Below are 24,045 nucleotides of genomic sequence, written 5' to 3' on the forward strand. Positions count from 1 at the left end.
TCTGGAACGAATTAAGTACTTAACCCGAGGTACCACTGTATTGTGATCCATTGTTGCAGGGCCCATAAAAGACGTAGGGCCCAATAGGCCGGTGCCTATTCTACCTATTTATTGTTTCTTATGTGAAAAACTTTCAATGAAAATCGATTACAAAAATAAAATTTAATCGGGCATTTAAAAGTGAGAGACACCAGTGATTCACAGGAAACTGAATTCTATTATCAGTACCATAGTTTGTGCATTTCCCTTTTCTTCTACAGTCCTTGTTCCTTATTATGGAACCTCCATGAGTATTTATTGATGACATTTGTCTTTCCATTCAAAGATGCCCAAGGCCACATTCAAAATTTAAACAACAGGTATATACAACAATCATACCACACCTCTGACTGGAGAGTAAATCTCTTTGTCTGTTGGGGCCCCAGAACATCTTTCTGTGGGGGACCAATTCCCCTCCCCCCAGCAGTGTTTGGACTGGTAGCAATCATTGGTCTCAGGAAGAACATGGGGACCTGGTACGTCTGTTTCCAGGGACCAGACAAGAAACAAGCAGCCATCATTATAAATATAATACCAGCCCAATCTCTGTCTTGCATTGCAGCCTCTTTTTCTTCAGCTGAATATAAAACTTTTGGCCCCAAATGGTGAAAATGCTTTGAGGGTCATGCTTAACAGGGTCCATTTAGGGAATTAATGCTCTGCACACACAAGTGTTTTTAGTCTCTAAACACCAAACAGGATTGATTTCCAAATGGTGGCATTAAATCCAAACTGCTAGTGCGCAAACACAATAGGGCAATGTACTAGAACTGAGTCAGAAAGCAGCTAAAAGGAAATAGTATTCTTGATAGCGAGTAAACTATTAACCGACACCAACTATTGCAGCTGCAGGTAAAACAAATGAGCGATAACATTGCACCTGGCCTTCCATAAAATGTTCTCTGTGATTTAACTAGGGACGGTGATAAGTGAGCATTTTCTAGCTTGGTAATTAATACCAGAGAGAGAGAGAAGACTTTGTTGTTTGTAGGAACAGCTGATAGTATTTTACTTAGCACAAACTTTTGTCTCTGTGCAGATTTATGATTTACAAGATGAGAAGGTCTGTGTGAAGAACAAACAGTTTGGTACATGGGCTGAAATACACTGGTTGACTTATCCAGATCAGTGCCTTTCAGATAAAGACAATAATCCATGTTAAGTGAAGTAACAAACTAGTCTTTCTTATATAACTGTTCTCCTTTCTCAAAAACTTGCCAGATATTACTAAGGTTAACTTAAATTACTCTTAAGTGATTTGGTTTCTACCACTGAAATCATCTAGTAGTTATTTTGGGGTTTTTTGCCATTTTTAATGTCTCTCTTCAAAATTTTAAAAGTATTTTTATTGCTGAGTTTATCACTAAGACATAGTGGCAAAATTATTATTTTTTTAAAAAATCATCATGCATGAACAAAGTTATTGCAACCAGTTTTGAGATGAAAGCATATAGTGCAACAGAAGAAAACACTGCTGGAATTCCTCTGTGACAAGATTGCGGCTTATGTCTGGTCAGAGGCGAAACTAGGCTTTATTTCACCAGGGTCAAAGACACAGTTTGGGACACACACACACACACACACACACACACACACGAGCCTCAATGGTGCTCCTCTGGAGGCTTCACGCAAGGCAAAAAAAATCAGCTAGGAAACCCCGCCCCCTAGCTATGGCAATGCATAAGTGACAAGTGCTTAGGACTAGGGACTTGGGGGTAACAGCAAGTGAATTGAAGGTTATGAAAGAAAGCGCAGCAACAGAGCAACACAAATAAATAGACAAAGGTAGGGAAAATGTAGAAAATTAAATAAGTTGCCTTTTTAATATTGCTGTTCTTATGGCGTTGACTTTTATTATTCACGTAAGCTGCCTTGAACTAAATGAGAAACTAAGAGGTATAAATATTAAATTAAAAAATCTACAGGCGCCATCTTTTATACCCAAACCTTGCATTTTAACCCAAATTACAAACCAAAATGGAATTATACTACAAGCTTGGTTTACAATTCAGTTTGCAAAATTAACCGAATCTTAAGAATTTTGCTTTATAGGTGATACTGTGAAGATCAATGGAAAATATTCTCAGCTACGTTTGGGCAGAGTTGCTCAAAACTCTGGGCATTGACATTATAAACTGAAATGAACTGTCTATTCCATGTTGCTTAGAGCCAATATCCCAGATTGTCTACAGATTCAGGCATGTTTGGGGATACATTGTAAAATGAAACAGGACAATGCAACAAACATCTCTTAGATACTGTAGGAAATCAAGCAAGCTGAAGCCCCACTCACACAATTAGAACATGACCTAACTATAGGGGATCTGACCGATTAAGAGATTCGCTAGCTCACCATTTTTTACTCTCTAAGACGGAACTGCAAGCCTGACAGATTTTACTATAGCAGATATAATTCATCCAATTCTCAATTAAATTCTTGAAGGTTTTCCACAAGGCCTGATGCCAGACAGAAGACACTCATAGTGTGTTGTTATTACTCCTGAATCAGAGTCTATATAGCTAGCTAACTTGTAAAAATAAACAGATAACTTGTGTTTTCTCTTACTGAGCCATATGAATTTTGCATATAATTTCCATTGCCATGAGTGCAAGGGGGAAAAAATACCAAAAATGTTTTATGTGTTTTATAAGCATCCTGATAAGTACTGGTTTCTTTTGTAAGACGTGCATCTTACGACGAAGGAATTATGAATAGCTATGCACATGTCATGGGACGTGGGTGGCGCTGTGGGTTAAACCACAGAGCCTAGGGCTTGCTGATCAGAAGGTTGGCGGTTCGAATCCCCGCCACGGGGTGAGCTCCTGTTGCTCGGTCCCTGCTCCTGCCAACCTAGCAGTTCGAAAGCATGTCAGAGTGCAAGTAGATAAATAGGTACTACTCCGGCGGGAAGGTAAACGGTGTTTCCGTGCGCTGCTCTGGTTCGCCAGAAGTGGCTTAGTCATGACCCGGAAGCTGTACACCGTCTCCCTCGGCCAATAATGTGAGATGAGCGCCGCAACCCCAGAGTCGGCCACGACTGGACCTAATGGTCAGGGGTCCCTTTACCTTTACTAATGCTGCAGTTATGCCGCACCTTAGATCAGGCCACGACCCAGGCTGTACTGGGTCCCAATTGAAGATGGTAGGAAGCTCAAACTGCTTGCCCCATCAGAGGCAGGCTCCTGTCCCCATGCAAGTTCCATGGCAGGCGACTATAGAATAGGTGTAGATGTATCTAGTATGGTGCTGGTGCCAGAAGGGAACCTGCACATGCTCCTCTGCTTGTATGTTGAGTTACACTGCTGGTGTGACAGCTTGGCAACACCACACATGTGTTTCCTTTTCAGGCATCCTCAGTTCAGTGTTTCCCCAACTTGGGTCTCCCTCCAGCTGTTTTTGAACTACAATTCCCATCAACCTTGACCACTGGTCCTGCTAGCTAGGGATGATGGGAGTTGTAGTCCAAAATCAGCTGCAGACTAAAGTTTGGGAAACACTGTCCTAGATGCTATTCATTCCCAGCCACCTTTTGTTTTGTTTTCCATTCTAGGGATTGGAAGATAGGATTCAACTGTCCCCAGCCTAGCTTTATCTGCCTTCAGCTAGCCACAGGATGGGACTCGGGGGGGGGGGGAGCAGGAAGTTTGGGGAATGTGTGGCTCCTCCTATCTCTGATCACTGTAGTGTAAGGAAGCAGCCTCTCAGGTTGCAGGAGGACGGGTGCTGCTGCCAGGTTGTATGGGGCAGTCAGCAGGGGGTGGGGGGGAGGGAGAATGATGTGAAGGGTGCTAGCAGCACTGTTGGCTTGCACCGATGGAGTTAGGGCACTCTTGCATCATGCTGTGCTGCAGGGATGTGTGCTGAGGGCACATCCCCATTGTTGTGAGTTTCACTGGCATGTAGGGTCATTGCTGACAAAGCCCCAACTGATGGGCAATGGCCATGTTCCAGGGAGGCTGGAGATGCACCTGTCATTTTCACCCCACTTTTCTATTGCCTACTCATGCGTACAGTATTTCCCCTCCTGAGCTAAGTGCACACTAGATATTGGCCTTCTACCAGCATAGCAGCAACATCTCTCTCCCCACTGCTGGTTTAGGATTATGTCGACAAGCAGGTGCCTGAGAATTTTCTTTTACTGTAAAAAAAAACAAAACAAAAAAACCCACTTTTTTTAAAAAAAAGATAGTGCAGCCATTGGAATATTTATTGTTGTAAAGCACAGGATCTGAAACTATAGAATACTTCGATTAATTTAAAGTGACTACTTTTACACAGGGACGCGGGTGGCGCTGTGGGCTAAAGCCTCAGCGCCTAGGGCTTGCCGATCGAAAGGTCGGCGGTTCGAATCCCCGCGGCGGGGTGCGCTCCCGCTGCTCGGTCCCAGCGCCTGCCCACCTAGCAGTTCGAAAGCACCCCCGGGGGCAAGTAGATAAATAGGTACCGCTTACCAGCGGGAAGGTAAACGGCGTTCCGTGTGCGGCTCTGGCTCGCCAGAGCAGCGTTGTCACGCTGGCCACGTGACCCGGAAGTGTCTTCGGACAGCGCTGGCCCCCGGCCAATAGATGTGAGATGGGCGCACAAACCCCAGAGTCTGTCAAGACTGGCCCGTTCGGGCAGGAGTACCTTTACCTTTTTTTTTACTTTTACACAGTCTCTGTACAGTACAGCTGTAAGCAGCTGTAACTTCCCCGTTTCCTGTCCAGAAAATGTATTAGGTCAACAATTCATCAACCTTAAATACAAGCTTTAAAGAGAAAAGCAAATTCAAATCCTGCCTCAGTTATGCACACCTGCACATTAAGATCAATCATAAAAAATGATCGCAGTGTCAGTTGTAAAAATGCTATCCAGAGGAAAACGGATGGTGCCCAATCTAGTATTTCTTGCAAAACTACTTTAAAGAGATACCTTGGGGGGAGGGTTGTAATTATATAACACATTTCCTTGAGATGGTTCATATTTAGAATCAAGAGCACCCTCATTACGTACAGGCTAATCAATGTACGTACAGGCAGCTGACATGAATAAATGTAATATATGAAGTTACCCCCATCGCTTCATCTCTAGTACAAGGGGGAAAACACACCTTCACCAGTTAAATTTCTGATTGTGAAGCTGCTGTTAGCAGCACAGGAGCCTTGAAAGCAGGGAGGGGAGGTAAGCTGGCAACCATAGTCATATGTGATGTTTGAATGCTGCAGAAAGAAGCACCTTACCTGTTAATTGTGACCAACAAGATTAACATGTAAAAAATGTTATTCACAAATATGTACAATGTTATGGGGGGAGAGGATGGAAGACTAAAAATACACCACTTAATTTAGAAAATGTCTATTCACAGGTTACATGAACAAACGTTTAAAGGTGTTTGTAAATCCTACACCTTCCTACACAGACATTGATTTTTTTTAAAAAAACACCTTATAAATGTGCATTTAAAACCGCATTTCTATCTTTCACACATGAAGGAGGCACGAAGGGAACATGTGAAAAGAGCACATGGGCGACTACATACATAACATTTTAAGTGCACTCAACAACGGGGTTCCATTCCAATGCATCTACTTTAAAAGCAACAAATGTGTACTCAAACCATGTCCACCGCATTTACAGTGCAGTAAACTTTTCATATTTGCTCAGAAGTAAAGCGGGTGGCGCGGTGGGTAAAACCTCAGCGCCTAGGACTTGCCGATCGCATGGTCGGCGGTTCGAATCCCCGCAGCGGGGTGCGCTCCCGTCGTTCGGTCCCAGCGCCTGCCAACCTAGCAGTTCGAAAGCACCCCCGGGTGCAAGTAGATAAATAGGGACCGCTTACCAGTGGGAAGGTACGGTAAATGGCATTCCTTGTGCTGCGCTGGCTCGCCAGATGCAGCTTGTCACGCTGGCCACGTGACCCGGAAGTGTCTGCGGACAGCACTGGCTCCCGGCCTATAGAGTGAGATGAGCACACAACCCTAGAGTCTGTCAAGACTGGCCCGTACAGGCAGGGGTACCTTTACCTTTACCTTTTTAACGCTCACTGATTTATGTGTGTTTCCTTACAGCTGTGCATAGAACTGCAGCCTTAAGCTCTGTTTTCACTCTTAGGCTGTTCACAACTCTTGAGTTTCAAGTTATAACGCGGCATTTGATTTCTGAAAATGACAAGTGTTAGGGCTTACTAGGGAGACATGCATGGAAGTAGTTCACCTGCAATTGCCGTTTAGCTAGGTGTGACCTGGTCTCTTTGAGCTTGGACACCGAAGCAAGGGCAAAGCTTTGGAGTAGTTCAATGGATTTCAATGAACACTACATTACTAATACCAGACTGTATGTGTCTCAACATTTTGGGAGGAAGAGGGGTAGGAACTGACACTGTTAATAAAGGCATCATCACTGTATTTTTCTGTATTTCATTTCCCCCCCCCGCCCGACCTCACTGTCTACAATCTCCACTTCTACCTGCAACTCAGGATAACACTTCATGCATCTGGTGAAGTGGACTGCAGTCCAATGAAGTTTATGCCATGATAAATGTGTTATCTTTTAACATCTTTTTAATCCAGAATACGGTAGCTAAACTGGTGACTGGGAGCGGCCACTGGGACCATATATCACCCGTCCTAAAGGATCTACATTGGCCCCCGGTTTGTTTCCGTAGACAATTCAAAGTGTTGGTGGTGACCTTTAAAGCCCTAAACAGCCTCAACCCAGTATACCTGAAGTATACCTGAAGGAGCGTCTCCACCCCCATCCTTGAGGGCCTTCTGGTGGTTCCCTCACTGCAAGAAGTGAAGTTACAGGGAACCAGGCAGAGGGCCTTCTTGGGAGTGGTGCCCGCCCTGTGGAATGCCCTCCCATCAGATGTCAAAGAGATAAAGAACTACCCAATTTTTAGGAGACATCTGAAGGCTGCCCTGTATCAGGAAGTTTTTTAAAATGTTTGATGTTTTATTGCATTTTTATATCTGTTGGAAGGCAGGCAGAGTGGCTGGGGGGGGGGCAACCCAGCCAGATTGGGGGGGCGGATTATGAATAATAAAATGTATTATTGTTGTTATAAGATGCCACAAGAACCTTTGCCTCCGAAGTAATCCTTCTAAAGTCTGCGTCTCTCTCTACATGCCCTCGCAGGCTGCAATCCTACACGAACACTTCCTTGGGAGCATGTCCCGCAGACCTCAATGGGACTTACTTACTCCTGAGCACAGGCATCCATAGGACTGCGCTGTCAGCACGTGAACTAAGCATCGGCAGTGTCTGTGTTTGCGTGCGTGTTCCAAAACAAGCCCCCACCGCCAGGCATGGGCAAGGCTCGCAATTGCGCTTGTGCAATCCCTCACCTTTTTCCTTGTTCTTTTCCCCTCCCCCAGCAGGACTCCCGGCGCCACCTGCCTGTCTCGCGCGCAGCCACGCGCCACGCCCGCTCCTTCCTTTCTCTCTCTGCCAGCCAAGAGTCGCGTGGCGTTTCCTTTTGGAAAGCTCCTCCCGAAAACAGTGCTTTCCTTTCCCCGAAACCAAGAGCAAATCCAAGTTCAAAAAAAAAAGGGGGAAGGGTGCAGGCGGGAGGAACGGATGGGGCGGGGGGAGAAAGGTGACTTTGGCAAGCGGAAAGAAGTTGCTGCGCAGTCCCGGGTGGATCTGATGAAACGCAACCCGTATTCGCGTTTAGTTGGTCGGAAGCGGTTTTGTTCAGGGGGCTTACTTCAAGTAAAGTATTAACAGTATGGCACAGGATTTCAGTCTTTTTGTGACCTAGGGCACCAAAGCAGAGCTTAAACCCTCAGGCAAGCTGCATCTCCATGATTACTCGCATTTTCACCCAGTAAATGTGCTGCAGAGACTTGCACCTGGGCGCACTGCAAAAGCTGGCCATTTTACGCACGCTTACCAGGGCGCAAGTCCCCTCCCGCTCAGTGGCGCAAGGTAGCGCTATCTGCGCACTTACTTGGACGGGACGGGGATGGTCGCCACAGGCGCTTTCCTTCGAGCGAGCCCTGGGCGTCAATGGTGGCTGGAGAAAGGGCGGGAAAGCCTTCGTCGGGAGACGCCGCCTATTTGTTTTGCTTTGTCGGGGTAGGGGTGGCGACGAGCTCCCAGCGCGGGTGGGTGGGACCGAGTAGGCGCGGGCTGAAAGTGGACTTTGGCGGGAGAAAGCGGGCCACCTCCTTCTCCCCCACCCTGAGGCGGGAGCTTAAGCACAACCGTTTGCAAGAGGAGGAGGAGGAGGAGGACCGCGAAAAGGTCACGCCGACGCGGCTCCTGGTTAGAAAAAAAAAAAAAGCCCTCCGGCTTGCAGCGAGACGCCGGGTACTCCGCGGCGCGCGTGGGGTTAAAGACGCCGGCCGCGGGAGCTCCGCCGACGCCGCGCGCGCCCGACGGCGGGCTCCGCCTCGAGTTGCTCCGGCGAAGCTGCTGCTGCTGCCCCTCCTCCGCGGGGTCGGCGGGAGGCAGCGGCGCGCTCCCTTCCCTCTCGGCCTCCCGCTCCGGCAGGTGTCTGGGCCTGCCTGACCGCGAAAGCGGAGCAACCCCCTCCCCCTGCGGCTTTTTCGTAATTATTATTATTATTTGAGCGTTGCGCAGCAGTTGGTTCTCTTCCCAGTTTCTCTCTCGGTGACCCCGCCGCAGCCTTTCTGGGGAGGAACCAGGAAGAGAAGGGAGGTGAAGGGGGAAGAGCGGGGTGAACGGCGCCGGCGCTTGCTACGGGGAGCGAGTCAGGCACATCGAGAGATATATATGTATACATATATATATATATATACACACATGCATGTGTATATATTTATACACAACTTTGTTCTCCCCCCTTTTCCCTCTATCATTTTCAATAAAATATTGATATTATCCTTTCCCTTTTCTTCCCCCCCTGAGAAGATTGCTGAAGAGATATTTCCACCAAGCCATTCCCCTTCAGAAATGTAGAGATCTAACCGTGGTTCTCACCATGGGAAACCAATGGCATGCACAGACAGGATTCCTAAGGATTCGGTAAACGCTTGCATGAGTGTGGCTCAAAACACACACACAACCAACAGCACAGTGAACCTGCTTTCTTCAAGGGATGTGGTCCTACAAAGGCAGTCCAGTCAACTTTCATTTAAAACCAGTGGGACTGACAAATGAACCAGTTAAGGAATGCCATGCAGCCTCCCTCCCAGCAATGAGATATAATTTTTAGCAATAAATGGGCTGTATGTACTTGCAGTCCCTTGTGCTCACCCAGTACGGAACTTGCCTGTTACAGACATCTGCTTGGAACCCATTAATTGCTTCCTGCAGATGGCAATGACCTTGTCAATAGTTAGGCTTTTAGGCCGTGTCACGTGCCTGCCCTGTTCTAAATGTACTGTACATCTGAAAGTGTAAAGTCTAAGTGTGACAGATGTATATCACAAATACAGATGCACTCGTCAGGGAGACAGGTTTGGCTGCGGCTTTTTGTTTGCAAGTCTGCGAGTCTGTGCCAACAACTTGCTGTAATGGAAAAGACCGTCTTCGTTGCAGCTGTGCTAGGCATGAAACAGTTAAAAGGCACAGAGATTGTAGCTTTTGGCACATGCAAAAAGTCCCATCCCTGGCATGTCCCCGTAGGACTGGGATTGAAATCCTGGATAAACCACTTCAGGGTCAACATGGACAGTAATGAGCTGGATGGGTTAATGGTGCGACTGTAGAAGGCAGCTCCTTAACCATGTGAGCCTTGGGTATGTTTCCAAAAAGTTTGAACAGGAGATCATAGAACTATAGAATTGTCAAGTTGGAAGGGACTCCAAGGCTCACCTAGTCTCACCCTCTGGAAGGCAGTAATCTTTCGTCCAATGTGGGACTCGAACCCATAACCCTGAGATTAAGAGTCTCATGCTCTACCAACTGAGCAATCCCCTGGATCCTTGGTAAGCTTGCAAAAGAGTTATGAGAAACAAGTATTAGAGGACAGTCAACAGGAGTGATTTGCACATCACACACTGCATTTATCATGGGTGCCTAGCCTGCAAAACATGGGGTATCTCTTAACATTCTCTGCAAAAGCGAATGGTGATGCTCGCTCCCAGCTACGTATATCATATAGGAATGCATATCAGGCAACTGGGACAAGTTGCAGCTCCATGCCTCATAGCTGTCCCCACAGTATCTTGCCTGAGGCCACATCACCCATGAAACCACTGGGAAAGTTCTGAACTGTCGACTTCCTGGGTCACAGCTGACAATCTTGCACTGCTATCCTTTACTCAGCTGTAAGTGTACAGTGGTACCTCGGGTTAAGTACTTAATTCGTTCCAGAGGCCTGTTCTTAACCTGAAACTGTTCTTAACCTGAAGCACCACTTTAGCTAATGGGGCCTCCTGCTGCTGCCATGCGGCCGCCGCACAATTTCTGTTCTCATCCTGAAGCAAAGTTCTTAACCTGAAGTACTATTTCTGGGTTAGCAGAGTCTGTAACCTGAAGCGTATGTAACCTGAAGCGTATGCAACCCAAGGTACCGCTATAACTGTATTCAGTGGGAGCCCATCCTCAGGCTGGTGTGCATAGTTCCTTAAACCATATAGTATCATAAACCCAGTCTGACGGGAGTTCTGGGCCATTTCTTCATCTCTATGGGTGCAATCCTATTCACTTACCTGAGTGTGAGCCTCACTTAGTCCCATGTATAGAGCTGCACTGTAAATCAGGAAGAAAATCAAATATAAGACTTGGGGCCTTATTATTAGATACTTCTGGGGTCATCAGCAGGGCCTGTGGTGCTTTTATCCAGTGCTTTTTTCCTAGAAAAATAGGTGCCGGAACTCACCATAAAGTTGTTACAGTAAGTGCCACACAAAAAGAGGTGCCAGTACTGCGTACCCTTGCGTCCCCCCCTGGGGGGAGCCCTGCTTATATCCACCCAGAATTACTGAATGACCAGAGTTAGGATAAAAAGCTTGCACTCTTAGTGCTCTTCTAATGGCAATGGTCAGTGGTGGAAGCTGCGGTGCAACAAGCACGGCAGTGGTGGCCTATTAGCTGTTGTTTTATTTGGTATTGGAAGTTCTATGATCCTTTGTTTCTATGAACGGCATCTATGTGTTTTTTAAAAAAATTCTGGAGGGGCAGAGGTGCCCTATATCCCTGCTTTCAGTGGACAAGCAAGCAGACCCACTTGGCCCCTCGACCCACCCACCCCTGCCAAGTTTTCCAAATGAGCAACACGGGTGTCAAAGGATGTGCTGGATTAAGTGCTTGGAACTTTGGGATTTGCCAGCATTTCAGCAAAGAGCAGGAAGGAGGAAGAATGAAGGGCAGTGGCCTGACTCATATGGTCACTAGAGACATTACCAGAGCATAGCAAGGAAAAAGGTGTGTGTTAAAGATTTCAAAACGTGTGTGTGTCTGTGTGTGACATTGATTGAAATGGAACCAAGAGTTTGGTGTCTAGCCACAGTAACATTTGTATGTTTTTATGGGGAATTATGGGTGTGACCCCAGGCATCTGTTGGATAAGGAATGTGACTTTTTATCCTAGATCTATATAATACGGAAGTGGGGTGCAGGAACGCTGGAATTTTTGAAGAATACTGATAACGTCACAATGAGTCTTACAGAAATTTAAGCTGAGCAGCCCAATCATATTCTTAATTATTCCCACTGTGTACTTGCTGTAGGATCAAGCAGACGGAGAGAGGCATTCTGGAGCCAGCAATTTCTAGCCTCTTCTCTTTTATATTGTAATTTATAAGTTCCAATGCTTTGCACAAAATGCAGTAAAAAACAACCAAAAACCTAAATTTCCCACACTATGGTAATATTTAGAGCTGACTTCCAACTGTTCGAAGTTGTGTGTAGGTGTATGGTGTTTTCCCTCAAGAATATATTTATATATAAAAAAGCCTTTGGAGTTCGGTCAGAAGCATACAGCTTTATGCTGTTCAATAAATCATGGGGGGAAATAATACATTGTGTTAGTTACATCTGAATTTTCCCACGTTTACTTACTTTTCTGCAGAAGAGGCTCAGCACTGCCCCCTAGTGTTCTGTTTTCCATGACATACTTCATTTATTAGGAAGAAATATAACCAAAAGTGAAAATGTGCAATTTTATACCCCAGTGTATGGATCTTTACAAAACCCTTGTGGAGTAAGTTATCGGAGGATGGTGACCAGAATGCCCAGTTCTTTTAAAAATATGTTTGTTTTTAAATGATACCTTTCATTGTCTTTCACCATTAGCTGATTGACACACCTTAGCTATTTTGAGCCTCCCTTCAAAATAAAAATAGTTAATAATTTTATCACATGAACAAAACAAAGTTAGTGTTATACATAAGTGCTTGTTTTGCTAAAAATATGTGTTTGAATTTGCTAATTTTAACTGTTACAGTACCCTGCTTACCGTTTATAATACATGGTTGACACAGTTCTGAAGATAAAGACAAAGCATTGATTTAATATAGAAACATTTATCACGGTATCAGGCTATAAGGGTCAGGGGGGGGAATTACCAATGGTTTTGTTCAGCTTTGTTTTCAAGAATGTTTGTGTGCTTACATTGATGATGCAGCACCCAGTGGAGTTTGAGCACTCCAGAAGCAAGTAGACCGGGAGACACAAGGGCCTTCAAAGGAGAAGCTGTGAAGAAAGGGAAATTTGGAAAGTCTCATGCAAAAGCTCCTTGACCTGCTTTCAGCACCTGTCTTTACTTTGCTGCTGGTTACACCTGCCACAACTTGTAAGCGGTTCCTTTTAGGATATGCTTTCTTCAATGCACTCTGGGGGAAAGTGAACTTTGGGGCCTCCTGTAGCACACATCCTACAGCTTCTCCTGCTGTTGCTTTTGTGTGGTTGGGGCTGATTTTTTAGTTCTGGACTCTCTGAGAGTTCTGATTAGTTCTACCCAGACGCTAATGCTGATTGCCTTGCTTTCTGTAATTTGAGTGAAGGGAAGAAATCTGGGCCTGCTCAGAAATGCGCCTGGAGGACCCGAACATTCAGGTGGGGTTGCTTTCTGTGCCCTCCACTTTACTTTCCCTGAAGCAGACACTTCTCCTGCTCCTCTCAACTCTACATTTTCTCTCTCCAAAATACCAAACGCGGCACAACAAATCTAAACAGAGATTAACCTTAAATTAGTATTATGTGTAAGTTAGTTATTATTGCAGGCTGACACTCGTTCACATCAGTGGCAAATAAGCATCATCACACTCAGGGTTACCGCAGCCACACCAAGGTATAAAATTAAGAGTATTCTGCTGGAGACATGAACAGATACAGAGCATTGTGCTGGTGTGAAGAATGCGCATGCTCATGCTACTGCACTGGCAACAGCTACCAGAATCGGTACATCATAGCAGCTTAAGTGCTGTTATACTAGTATATACTATACTATATTACACTGAAAGCTGTGGCTGGTATGTAGAAATTGGGGGCAGGACTGGAAACAGCAGTGTTCCTCCAACCTCATTTCTGATATATAGTATTTGTAGTAAGAAGTTATAGCATAACAGAACAAGACAGATGTGTTTTGGTTGACTCACATGGGATGTGGCTGTGCTTTTCTCCATATAAGGGTCTAACTAAATATTACATGCACGTGCATATAATAAAACCCTTCTGGCCTGCTTCTACATTGCAAAATGGTATTGGGGGTGGGGGTGGAGGAAAGTTGCAGTGGAACACAGTAGAGGGAAGGGGTGATGCTTTAATGCTTTCCCACTTCCTACTTATCCCCTTCTCTCCAGCCATTTTGCTATGTTACAAGCTTCCATTAAGAGGTCACCACGTGCAATTCTGCACATCAAGGGAGCTGAGTTTTTTATTTATTCCCAGTGCCCACTTGTGGAGTGTTCATGTGCAACACAGACTGTGAAAATCTGGAGCTGATCCCTACCCAGAAATGGCATCCTATGCTTCGGAAAAGGTCAGACTGAAATTACGCCTGAGTAGTAGGCTTCTGCTCAATCAGACTGAAATTAAGCCTGAGGCTTTTGTAAAGTTGCTGGGATGTATACATTACCAAATAACATTGGCCCCGTTCAGTTACGTGTATATTACTGACTAATGTTTTGTGCGTTGGGCGTAAAGTTACATGTCAAAAACTTCATACACGGTGAAATCCCTGTATGTACCTAATATAACAAGTTATATCTTTGCAGTGGGGCTGGGAAGTGCTTAGGGGAGCAGTATTATTATACCCAATAAGCTGGTGTAAATTAAGGCAGCATAAAGTTATACCCAAATCCAAGCTGGCCCAAGCCTCACATAGGGAAAACAAGCCTTTGAAATTGTGTTTGTTACACCACACTTTCGCCAGCTTAACTTACCTCAGGTTGCCAGGTCATCTGACCCCATGACACTGACTGAGCTGAGCGGGCTTTGGATCCAGCCCAAGCCCCCCCGATTTAGTCCTGCCCCTATACTAGCGTAAGACCTTCTGGGCTAGGCTTAGTCAGCTAGGTCCCAACTGAGACAGGAAATCCATTGCTGTATCTCTTGACTGAGCCAAGGATGAGGGAGTTAAGCCGGAGTAGGCCCTTCCAGCTCAGCTAGAGATCTGCTGGATCCTGACCTTGCTTATCCCGACGGACCATGCAATAGGATTGCTCCCTATGAAGTGAATGTCATTTACCCGAATGTACCGTATTTTTCGCTCTATAACACACACCTGACTATAACACGCACATTGTTTTTAGAGGAGGAAAACAAGGGGGGGGGAATTCTGAATGAAACAGTGGATGTATCATTTTTGTGCTTCATGCTGTGGCCACAGACATGTGATCTGATGGTGAATTTGGGGTGACCCAATGCAAAAATCCCGAGAATCCCTGTGGATCCATGCTTTGTAACCACGTTTTTGCACCATTGCAGCCCCAGGCAACAGTGGGTGCATGATTTTTTTGGTGCAGGCTGTAGCCATGGACATGCTGTGTGATCTGATGGTGAATTTGGGGTGACACAATGCAAAGATCCTGAGGATCCATGTGGATCCATGCTTTTTAACCATGTTTTTGCACCATTGCAGCCCCAGACAACAGTGGGTGCGTGATTTTTTGGGGGGCAGGCTGTAGCCATGGACATGCTATGTGATCTGATGGTGAATTTGGGGTGACCCAATGCAAAGATCCTGAGGATCCATGTGGATCCATGCTTTGTAACCACGTTTTAAGTGGGAAGGGAAGGAAAAACACAGAAGGGACAAGGAGCACGAGAGGGGTGTGCAGAGAAGCAGCTGGCTAAGAATGCAGGAGAGGGGTTTAACGGGAGGGAGGAAAGGAAGGCAAAAGTCCCCCCCCACCCAAGCCAGCCAGTGCTCTCTCTCTCTCGCTCTCTCCCACCCCTGCATGTTTTCCAGCTGCCTAGACGCAGCAGCAGCAGCAGCACCGGAGCACGGAGAGGAATTAGAAGGAAGGACGCTCTGCTTTCCCCTCTTCTTGCCTGGAGGGGAGGGGCTTTCCCTGCTCTTTGTTCCGTTTGAGCAAACACAGCAACGAAACAGAGGCGGGTGGGCAGTAAGACCCTGAGGCAGAGTGCAGGAAAGCAGCAGCTTCCTTTTTTCAGGTTTCCCTTCTCCGAGATGCGCGATTTGATTTTTGCCTGATTTTTGCCTCCACTCACGCCAGTCGGCCCCAGGGACCACACATTCGCTCAATAACACGCACAGACATTTCCCCTTCCTTTTTAGGAGAAAAAATATGCGTGTTATAGAGAGAAAAATACGGTAAGTTTCTGGTTGAGGCACTTCGAATAGCAATGGTTCTTTACCAATGAAGGCACTGGCCTTTTTCTACGCCAGAACATTTTATTTGTCTCCCATTAAGGCTGAAATTCTACACACACTTACTCCCAATGAACTCAGTGGGGCATACAGTGGTACCTCGGGTTACAGACACTTCAGGTTACAGATGCTTCAGGTTACAGACTCCGCTAACCCAGAAATATTACCTCAGGTTAAGAACTTTGCTTCAGGACGAGGACAGAAATCGCATGGTGGCGGTGGGAGGCCCCATTAACTAAAGTGGTACCTCAGGTTAAGAACAGTTTCAGGTTAAGAACAGACCTCCAGAATGAATTAAGTTCTTAACCCGAGGTACCACTGTGTGTGTGTGTGTGTGTGTGTGTGTGTGTGTATATATATATATATATATATATATATATATATATATATAACATACACAACAAACAATAAGCATTTCATTCTGAATATTAAAATGGATTAAGCTCCTCTATACATACTCAAATTGTGTACTCCACCAGTTAATATAATCTCAATGTAATGCCACTTGTGCAAATAGATTTCTACTATATTTTGTTCAGTGAATGTAAAGCCAGAAAATAAAGTGCTGCTGTTAATTACGGAGCCTGATCCCATACACACAAGTCCCAAGTGAATGGGGCTTACTTTCAATTAGATGCACAGGGCTATAACACTGCACAACAAGGTAACGTGTATTAACAGTGAACAATGTTAGCTGCTTTCTTAATCCATTAATATCATATAGTCTCCTCGCCTACCACTGCATTTGCAGGGCTGGGGTTGGGGGGGGCTTGCAACAGTTTAAACAACAAAAGTTCAGCAAATCAATCAACAGCAACAGAGACCAGTAGTAAAAAGAGAAACAAGGTGCAGAAATAAAACAAATCAAAATAGGGGGTCTATTAGGATCTTAACAGTGTGTTTATTATCATTGCTATCAGGCTGAGTAAAATTGAAGATGATGATCAGACGCTGCCAGCACTTTTTGAGAAATGGATGAGATAACTAGATATTGGCTGGTTTGGATAGGCAACAATTTATCCAGATATTCTTTGCATACAAAGTTTTCCCTGTCTAAGATACAAATGTTATTGACTGATCTGAAACCGAAAAGGCAAGATCTTGTTTAGAAAAGGGGCCACATTTAGGCAGTAAATCAAACATTAATAGTTTTTAAATGTTCCTGCCATTGAAGAAGTGATGTATTAAGAGCATCTGAATGTAGCTTCAAACTGTTCCTTTCACAGCTCTCTTACTGAAGTGATATTTTCAGTAATTGCATTGCAGTTAGGCAGGCTGCTTATCCTAATCTGTGGTAATTGTTGCAGCAGAGGTAGTAGCTTGTGTTGTCACCTATACTATAGTTATCTTATCCATCTGGGACTTAGGGGTCTTAGTGCATGTGACACAGATTTTGTGCCAGTCCACGTTGACTGAATGTATGTTTCTGGGATCAAGACTACTGTAAATGTTGGTTTTGACTTGTGAAGCTCTAAAAGGTTTAGGAGCAAGTTATCTGCACCCTTCGGAGCCTGTTTGAACACTGAGATCTGCCTTCTTTTAAAGGCCTGTCAGTGAGATTGGTTCGGTTGGTGGGCATGAATGAGGATGCTTCCTCAACCTCGGTCCTCCAGATGTTTTGAGACTACAATTCCCATCATCCCTGACCACAGGTCCTGCTAGCTAGGGATCATGGGAGTTGTAGGCCAAAAACATCTGGAGGGCCGAGGCTGAGGAAGCCTGCCCTGGGTTACGTAACTACTCCCCTGCTGAGTTGGAACAAACTCAACATTATCAGCTTTAAAAACATACTTACTTAGGAAGGCCTAAATATTATTTTAAGTGGGGTGTATGGGATATTCGGGAGGTGTAGTACCTCTGGTTTGGGAACACATCATGCTCCTTCTGGGGTAGTTCGCCCACCTTTTGTCCTCACCCTGGGAGCTCTCACCTGTGGCTCCTAGAACAAATCAGCATGTGACAGCAGCCACACTCTGGGAACAGCTTCGACTTGGCTGGCTAAACCAAGTAATGGTGTCTCAAACCCTCAGTGAGTTTGGGACTTCCCCTGCATGTGAAGACAGGCTCTAGTGGATTGAGCAGACAAGACCAATATTGGTCAATGATGTGGTTCCTGCATGTGCTGTAGAGGGAGGTGAGGGGCAAATGATGCTCATCAACCTGGGCAGGTAGCTCATGTAGGAGAAGGAAAACTCTGATGCTTGGGAGAAGAAAAGGCTAAGGAGTAAGCCCTACATAAATACAGAGTGGATTCCCTAAGATGGTTGGATGGCACCTTGTATGCCTCCTTCCAGCAACTCCTGCAGCCACGCTGATGCTAAACATATTGCTCTGCTTTTCTTTGGACCACATCAGCAAAACTGAGCTAGGGAGGTCTTGTCTCCTGGGCAGCCCAGGACCTCCACGCACACTGCCCAGGTTTGTGCCCTGGAGAGGACCCTTCGGTGGTGCTAACCGAAGCTACGAGTTTCAAGTTACCGATCTCTGCAGCCACAACAGGCTCTTAAAATTCTCCAGTGGTTTGACTTCACTCCAGTGGTTTGACTTCACTCCAATGTCTTTCGAGACAGATGGAAACCAACAATATTTCAAGTTATTCAGCTGTCTTGAAAATGTTTTAATGCTGTGGGGTTCCCCCCCCCGCCCCGAAATTGGTATCAAAGCCTATGCTTTTATTCCTGTTTGTAGTTTATCTGGCTCATGTTGCAGTTTTTAATGCTGCTGCATAACTCACTTGGTTTTTGTGTGTGTGTTACAGCATTTTGTTATTCTGCTATAAGTTGCCTTGTGTGGGTTATGCCCCAAAATGTGGCCTATAAACATGTTTATAAATGAATAAAACAATACATCTTCCAAGACAACAATGCCTGCTTACACCACAAAGAACTCATAACCCACCTACTTTCAGCAGCCAGAAACACCATAACCAGACACTGGAGAGACCTGTCAGGAGTAAGCATGGACCAATGGTACCAAATAGTATGGGAAACAGCCCTGCTAGAAAAATTAACTAATAAACTGAAACTGACACAGGGACAAACAGAAGAAGACACCTTCACCCCGGTATGGCTCCCCTTTATCACATACACAGCCCAACAAGACAATGACAATAATCCACCAACAGCATACAAATCAATATGGCTAACCTGATCCAAAACACCCACCCACCTCACTCACACACGAAAACAAAGATCACCACAGCCAATCACAAACAAACAATCACACCCTAGGCCAACCCCAACCTCTCTCACCACCAAAGGAACACAAGTGAACAACACAAACAACGCTGACACCAAACTCTACATACATTAAGCATAATAGAAACATCGCCACCTGACCCCATCCATCTTCCCTCCCTCCACCCCCCTTTCTTTTTCCTTTCTTTCTTTTTTTTTCTTCTTCTCCCCCTAATGCCTCAACAAATGAAACGGATTTGTAAAAATGTTACATGGGGGGGGGGAAACGAGGCATTACACTTACTTCTGTAAAACAAGAAAATCCTTAATAAAATATTTTTTAAAAATGAATAAAACAATTGTATGACTATCTTTACACAGTGTCATGCTAAAGCACATTAGAAACAGTTGTTGCTGCCGCCGCCTTTTCTCATGGTGAGATTGGCACCTGGTGTCATTTTCTATATTTTTGTGTATGGGCCCTTAAACCTGGTTCAAGGCACTATAGACCTAAAGTGCTATATCATTAGGAACAGACTGTAAAACTCTGTCCTAAGATTTCCGTCATAGTTACATACCTAGGATCGGACACCCATGCCACTGCTGAGTCACAAAACAACATCCCAGCCGTGTCCAGTGATACTCAACTTCCTGGGGTTTCAGGCAGGATCTGGAGAGGCTGGAGACTGAATCTGGGACACAAAACATGCATTCCCACCATTGACGTGTGAATTTCGCTTCAAATACTTGTTGCTATTTTATGTGATTTGTTTAAGATGGGATGTTCACTAAATCAAATTCTGCAACTGTGCGGATTTCTGAATTTACACTTTCCAACCTTATCTGAGATGTCCCCTAAGGTATTAACTCTGTTAAGGGTGCAGTAATTTGTCATCAGTCCCTATGCAGTCTTCAGTGCTCTGTGTTAGTGATTAACGGTGCATGCTTAAACCGGAAAAGAACAAGACCATCACTAGAACCATCCTGTTAGGAATCTAACATCAGTTTTGGGGCCTGCCTGCTATTATTATTATTATTAATATTATTATTATTATTATTATTATTATTATTATTATTAACTACCCTTCATCCCTAGATCTCAGGGCAGTTCATAACATAGGAGTCCTGTTCGTTCACTCCAGCATATCTGTGATACACCAATTGTGAGGAGTGCAGAGTATTTGGGAGATAAGTTTGGACTGCTTTTGTTAGATCATACTTTTTTGTCCTCAATTCATTTTTTCCCTTACATTGTCATCAGGTGGCATGTAATTTATTGTGAAGGTTCTCCTTTTTTTGTCTCAGCACCTACTGGGGATGAAGCAATGACTTGATAGGTGCTGTAGAACCTGTTTCACTTCTGACAGTACTGTTGGATAAGAAGGGGAAAGTCTGTGAGCTATTTATTGTTTGTTTTAAAATTACTGTTTTCCATTTTCACAGGCATTAGGATTTGAGAGTTGGGCAACTCAATGAATCATGGACAAAGTATGCCATTGTAAACAATGTACCTGAGTGTATTAAGGAAGGGGGGGCAGGAGACAAGCATCCAATTTATAGCCTTATTTGTTCTGCAAACCATTCGTTGACCAGTCTATTTGCCACCAGAGCTTTTTTCGCCTCCTCCCTCCAAGAGAAACTGGAGGGGGGCGAGGAGGGAGGGAGGAAGACTTGGCATGCTACTTAATGCAAATCATCCAGGATTATAAGAAATCATATGCAGGAGAGTGAACCTTATCCACCCGCCTGCATGGCGAATAACGTGGGCTGGTTGGCAGTCAGGATATCCACGGTAGCAGCTCCTAAAGGCAAAGCAACAAGGCGGTGTAATTTACAGCCACAAAAAAACTCTCTTTTGCACCTTCTTCCCAAATAAGTATGTAGAAGCTGCGCTACTGTTTGAAAACTACTAGTGGGGGCCGTGGTAGCCCCAATCAATCATACAAACCAGAAGGCCATATGTTTTCCACTGGAGAAGACAGGATCGAATAGAAAGCAGTGAAGAGCGCGTTGAGGGGCGGGAGCGAAGTTTGTGTGTTTAATCTGTTTAGATAAAAGGAAGAGATTAAGCAAAAACACGTGCTGGGTTCTTCTCCCATCCCCCACTCCGCTTCCTCCTCTCAACGAGGAAACGCTCCCAAGGAGTCGCCTGTCCCTTTACGCGGAAGCCCACGCTTCCAACGCATCGCCCGCCCGCCCGCTCCCCCCTCCCCATCCCCCTTCTCCGCTAACATAACGGGCAGAGCTCATCTCCCTCCCTCCCTCCTTCCACCCCCAGAGTGTAGTAACACACGGGCGCCCGCCCCGTTCCCTCCTTTCCGCTCGCGAGCGCGCCAGCGCGCACACGCATTCACACGTGCACACGCACTTTCCTCTCCACGCCCCCCTCCCCCGCCGCCCCAGGCCCGCCGCCCTTTTCGCCCTCACACGCGCACACGCGATGAAGTAGGAGGAGAAATGCAAACGCAAAAAAGGGAGGAGAGGTGGGGGAAAAGAGAGAGAAAAAGAAAAACCAGAAATCTCAGCTGCACTTCTGGCCCTTTTAAAAAGTTTGTGTAAATTGGAATGAGGTCAGATTTGGAGCTTCTCATTGCACGCGGTGATTATTGTTACATTGGGTTCCAAGCCAATGGGAGCCGAGGGGGTGGGGTTTGGCACGGCGGAGCGTTGGATACAGCCTGCGATTGGCTGGCGAAATGACTGTGAAAGGATAAAGGGGCGCGAGGCGGAATTGGGGTCCGCTCTAAGCTGCAGCCAGAGTAACCGTCCAAGAGAGGGGGGCGGTGCGAAAAAGCAGGCCACTTGCATCGCCCCGGTTTGTACATGTCTCTTTCCTCTCTTTGGGGCTGTGCATCCAAAGGAAGGCGAGACGGGACTAAATACATTGATTGCACCAGTCACCGCGATTCCTCCCGGGAAGACACACATTTGTTAACGCTACTTGGTTGCATGCGCGGGGCCGCCTAATCCCTCGCAGCCACTGAATGCCCGTCGAACAAACTCCTGCTCCCTTCTACCACGAGTCCTGGACGGACTGAGGAAGATTTTCATTTTCTTTTCTTTTTTCCTTTACTTTGTGGGAGGCGGCCTTTTTTTTAAAGAGGTATTTTTGGTTTTTTTGCTGTGCCCTTCCAAGAAAACGAGAGACTTTCAGCAGTGGGCGTGCTGCTTTGCTGAAACACCTCGAGCAGGGAGAGGAGAGGGAGAAAGAAAGACGGAGCGAGCAAAGCACTTGTAAACTCCGGGGTGGGGGAAGAGGTGGAAAAGAGAGAGGCGAGAGACCTTGGATTGGCGGTTGGCGGCGTTAAAAAAAGAAACTGTTTCTGCTTGGAGCCCGGCTTCTGTAACTAGACCCCCGGCGCAAAGTTGCGGCGGAAAGGCGGGCAGAAAGTCTGCCGGGCAGAGGAGGAGGAGAGCGGTGTGGAGCTACAACTACTTCCCAGAGGGAACCGTGCCTTAAGTAGCCGAAGGACGGCGCGCTCGCCGAGGGGGCTGCCGAGCGACGGGGAAAGTTGAGCGCCCGGTTCCAAGCTGGTGCCAAACTGAGCGCCGCCGCTTCCCCCGACAGCCGCCGCTGCTGCGCGCGCGAGCCGCCGAGATGGTGCAGCAGACGAACAACGCGGAGAACACGGAGGCGCTCCTGGCCGGCGAGAGCTCCGACTCCGGGGCCAGCGTGGAGCTGGGCATCGCCTCTTCGCCGACGCCGGGCTCGACGGCATCGACGGGCGGCAAGGCGGACGACCCAAGCTGGTGCAAGACGCCCAGCGGGCACATCAAGCGGCCCATGAACGCCTTCATGGTGTGGTCCCAGATCGAGCGGCGGAAGATCATGGAGCAGTCGCCCGACATGCACAACGCCGAGATCTCGAAGCGCCTGGGCAAGCGCTGGAAGCTGCTCAAGGACAGCGACAAGATCCCCTTCATCCGGGAGGCGGAGCGGCTGCGCCTCAAGCACATGGCCGACTACCCCGACTACAAGTACCGGCCCAGGAAGAAGGTGAAGTCGGGCGCCAGCGCCTCCAAGCCGGGCGAGAAGAGCGGGGGCGGAGGGAGCGGCGGCGGCGGCGGGAACAGCAGCAGCAGCTCAGGAGGAGCCGCCTCCGCTGCCAACTCCTCCAAAGTCTCCCTGAAAAAGGGCAGCAGCGCCGCCGCCAAGCTCTCGTCGGGTGGCGCCGGCGCGGGCAAGCCGCATCCCAAGCTCAGCCTGGGTGGCGGCGGCAGCAGCAAAGGGGCGCCTCCGTTCGCCGCCTCGGAGCAGCCGGCCGCCCTGCTGCCCCCGGAGCACCACTCTCTGTACAAATCGCGCGCCGCCTCGCCGGGCTCCTCCTCGCCCTCGGGCGGCGGCAGCGCCAGGCACCTCCCGGAGAAGAAGGCCAAGCGCCTCTACCTCTTCTCGCACGCTTCGCCCGGCGGCGCCGTGCCGGCGAGCCCCACGCTGAGCTCGTCGACGGAAGCCAGCGACCCGCTGAGCCTCTACGACGAAGCGGGCGCCGCCGCCGCCGGGGCCCTGCACGACGGCGCCGAGCCCTTGGCTTCGCCCTGCTCGCCGTCGGACCACCGCAGCTACACCAGCCTGCGGGCGCCCTGCTCGCCGGCCCCGTCCACCTCGCGCTCGTCGTCGTCGGGCTCCTCCTCCGCCTCGTGCGCTTCCTCCTCCTCGGACGACGAGTTCGAAGACGACCTGTTGGACCTGCACCCCAGCCCGGGATTCGACGGCATGGCCCTGGGCAGCCTCAGCTCCTCGGTGCTCGACCGGGACCTGGATTTTAGCTTGGAGCCCGGCTCGGGCTCCCACTTTGACTTCCCGGACTATTGCACCCCGGAGGTAAGTGAGATGATCTCGGGGGACTGGCTCGAATCCAGCATTTCGAACCTGGTCTTCACGTACTGAGGGGGGTCGAAGGTGGAGACAGAAAGAGAGAGAGAGAGAAAGAAAAATAAGTGGGGCGCATGGATGGCACACAGACCCCATTGCGCCCTGCAGACTGGAGGAACGAGAATTTTGCCCTCTGAGTGTTCTTCTTCCCCCACCCCTGATGAATCTGACTTGGGGGGGGGCGTTGTGTGTATTTTTAAAAAAAATATATAGATACGGAACTTGG

General features: G+C 47.2%; 2 protein-coding genes and 3 long non-coding RNA genes across 11 annotated transcripts in view; 3 read left to right on the plus strand and 2 right to left on the minus strand.

The window, feature by feature from the left end:
• The window catches only part of LOC309539174, a 101,851-nt gene extending 93,487 nt beyond the window's left edge, over positions 1 to 8,364 (minus strand). For 2 of the 7 annotated variants that reach the window (XR_014222730.1, XR_014222731.1), the window contains exon 1: positions 7,971 to 8,359. This is a non-coding gene — a long non-coding RNA (uncharacterized lncRNA). Of the gene's footprint in view, positions 1 to 7,970 lie in introns of all 7 variants that reach the window. The other 5 variants (XR_014222732.1, XR_014222734.1, XR_014222733.1 and 2 more) reach the window with 3 other exon arrangements.
• Positions 1 to 24,045, plus strand: part of LOC309539168 (uncharacterized protein) — a 389,363-nt gene that overhangs the window by 3,274 nt on the left and 362,044 nt on the right. The gene's annotated exons all lie outside the window — the stretch shown is intronic.
• LOC309538531 lies at positions 8,462 to 9,220 on the plus strand. The gene is made up of 2 exons (XR_014222278.1): positions 8,462 to 8,573; positions 8,894 to 9,220. It is a non-coding gene; the product is annotated as an uncharacterized lncRNA (long non-coding RNA).
• LOC309539182 lies at positions 12,107 to 20,551 on the minus strand. The gene is made up of 3 exons (XR_014222749.1): positions 20,194 to 20,551; positions 19,522 to 19,635; positions 12,107 to 12,625 (listed from the first exon to the last, which is right to left on the minus strand). It is a non-coding gene; the product is annotated as an uncharacterized lncRNA (long non-coding RNA).
• On the plus strand, positions 21,184 to 23,871 carry SOX4 (SRY-box transcription factor 4). The gene has a single exon (XM_082235014.1). The coding sequence runs from the start codon at positions 22,542 to 22,544 to the stop codon at positions 23,832 to 23,834; it is 1,293 nt and encodes a 430-aa protein (XP_082091140.1). The 5' UTR covers positions 21,184 to 22,541; the 3' UTR covers positions 23,835 to 23,871.

This window comes from Podarcis vaucheri, assembly GCF_965113315.1.
Source record: "Podarcis vaucheri genome assembly, chromosome: 8".
Classification (NCBI taxonomy): Eukaryota; Metazoa; Chordata; class Lepidosauria; order Squamata; family Lacertidae; genus Podarcis; species Podarcis vaucheri.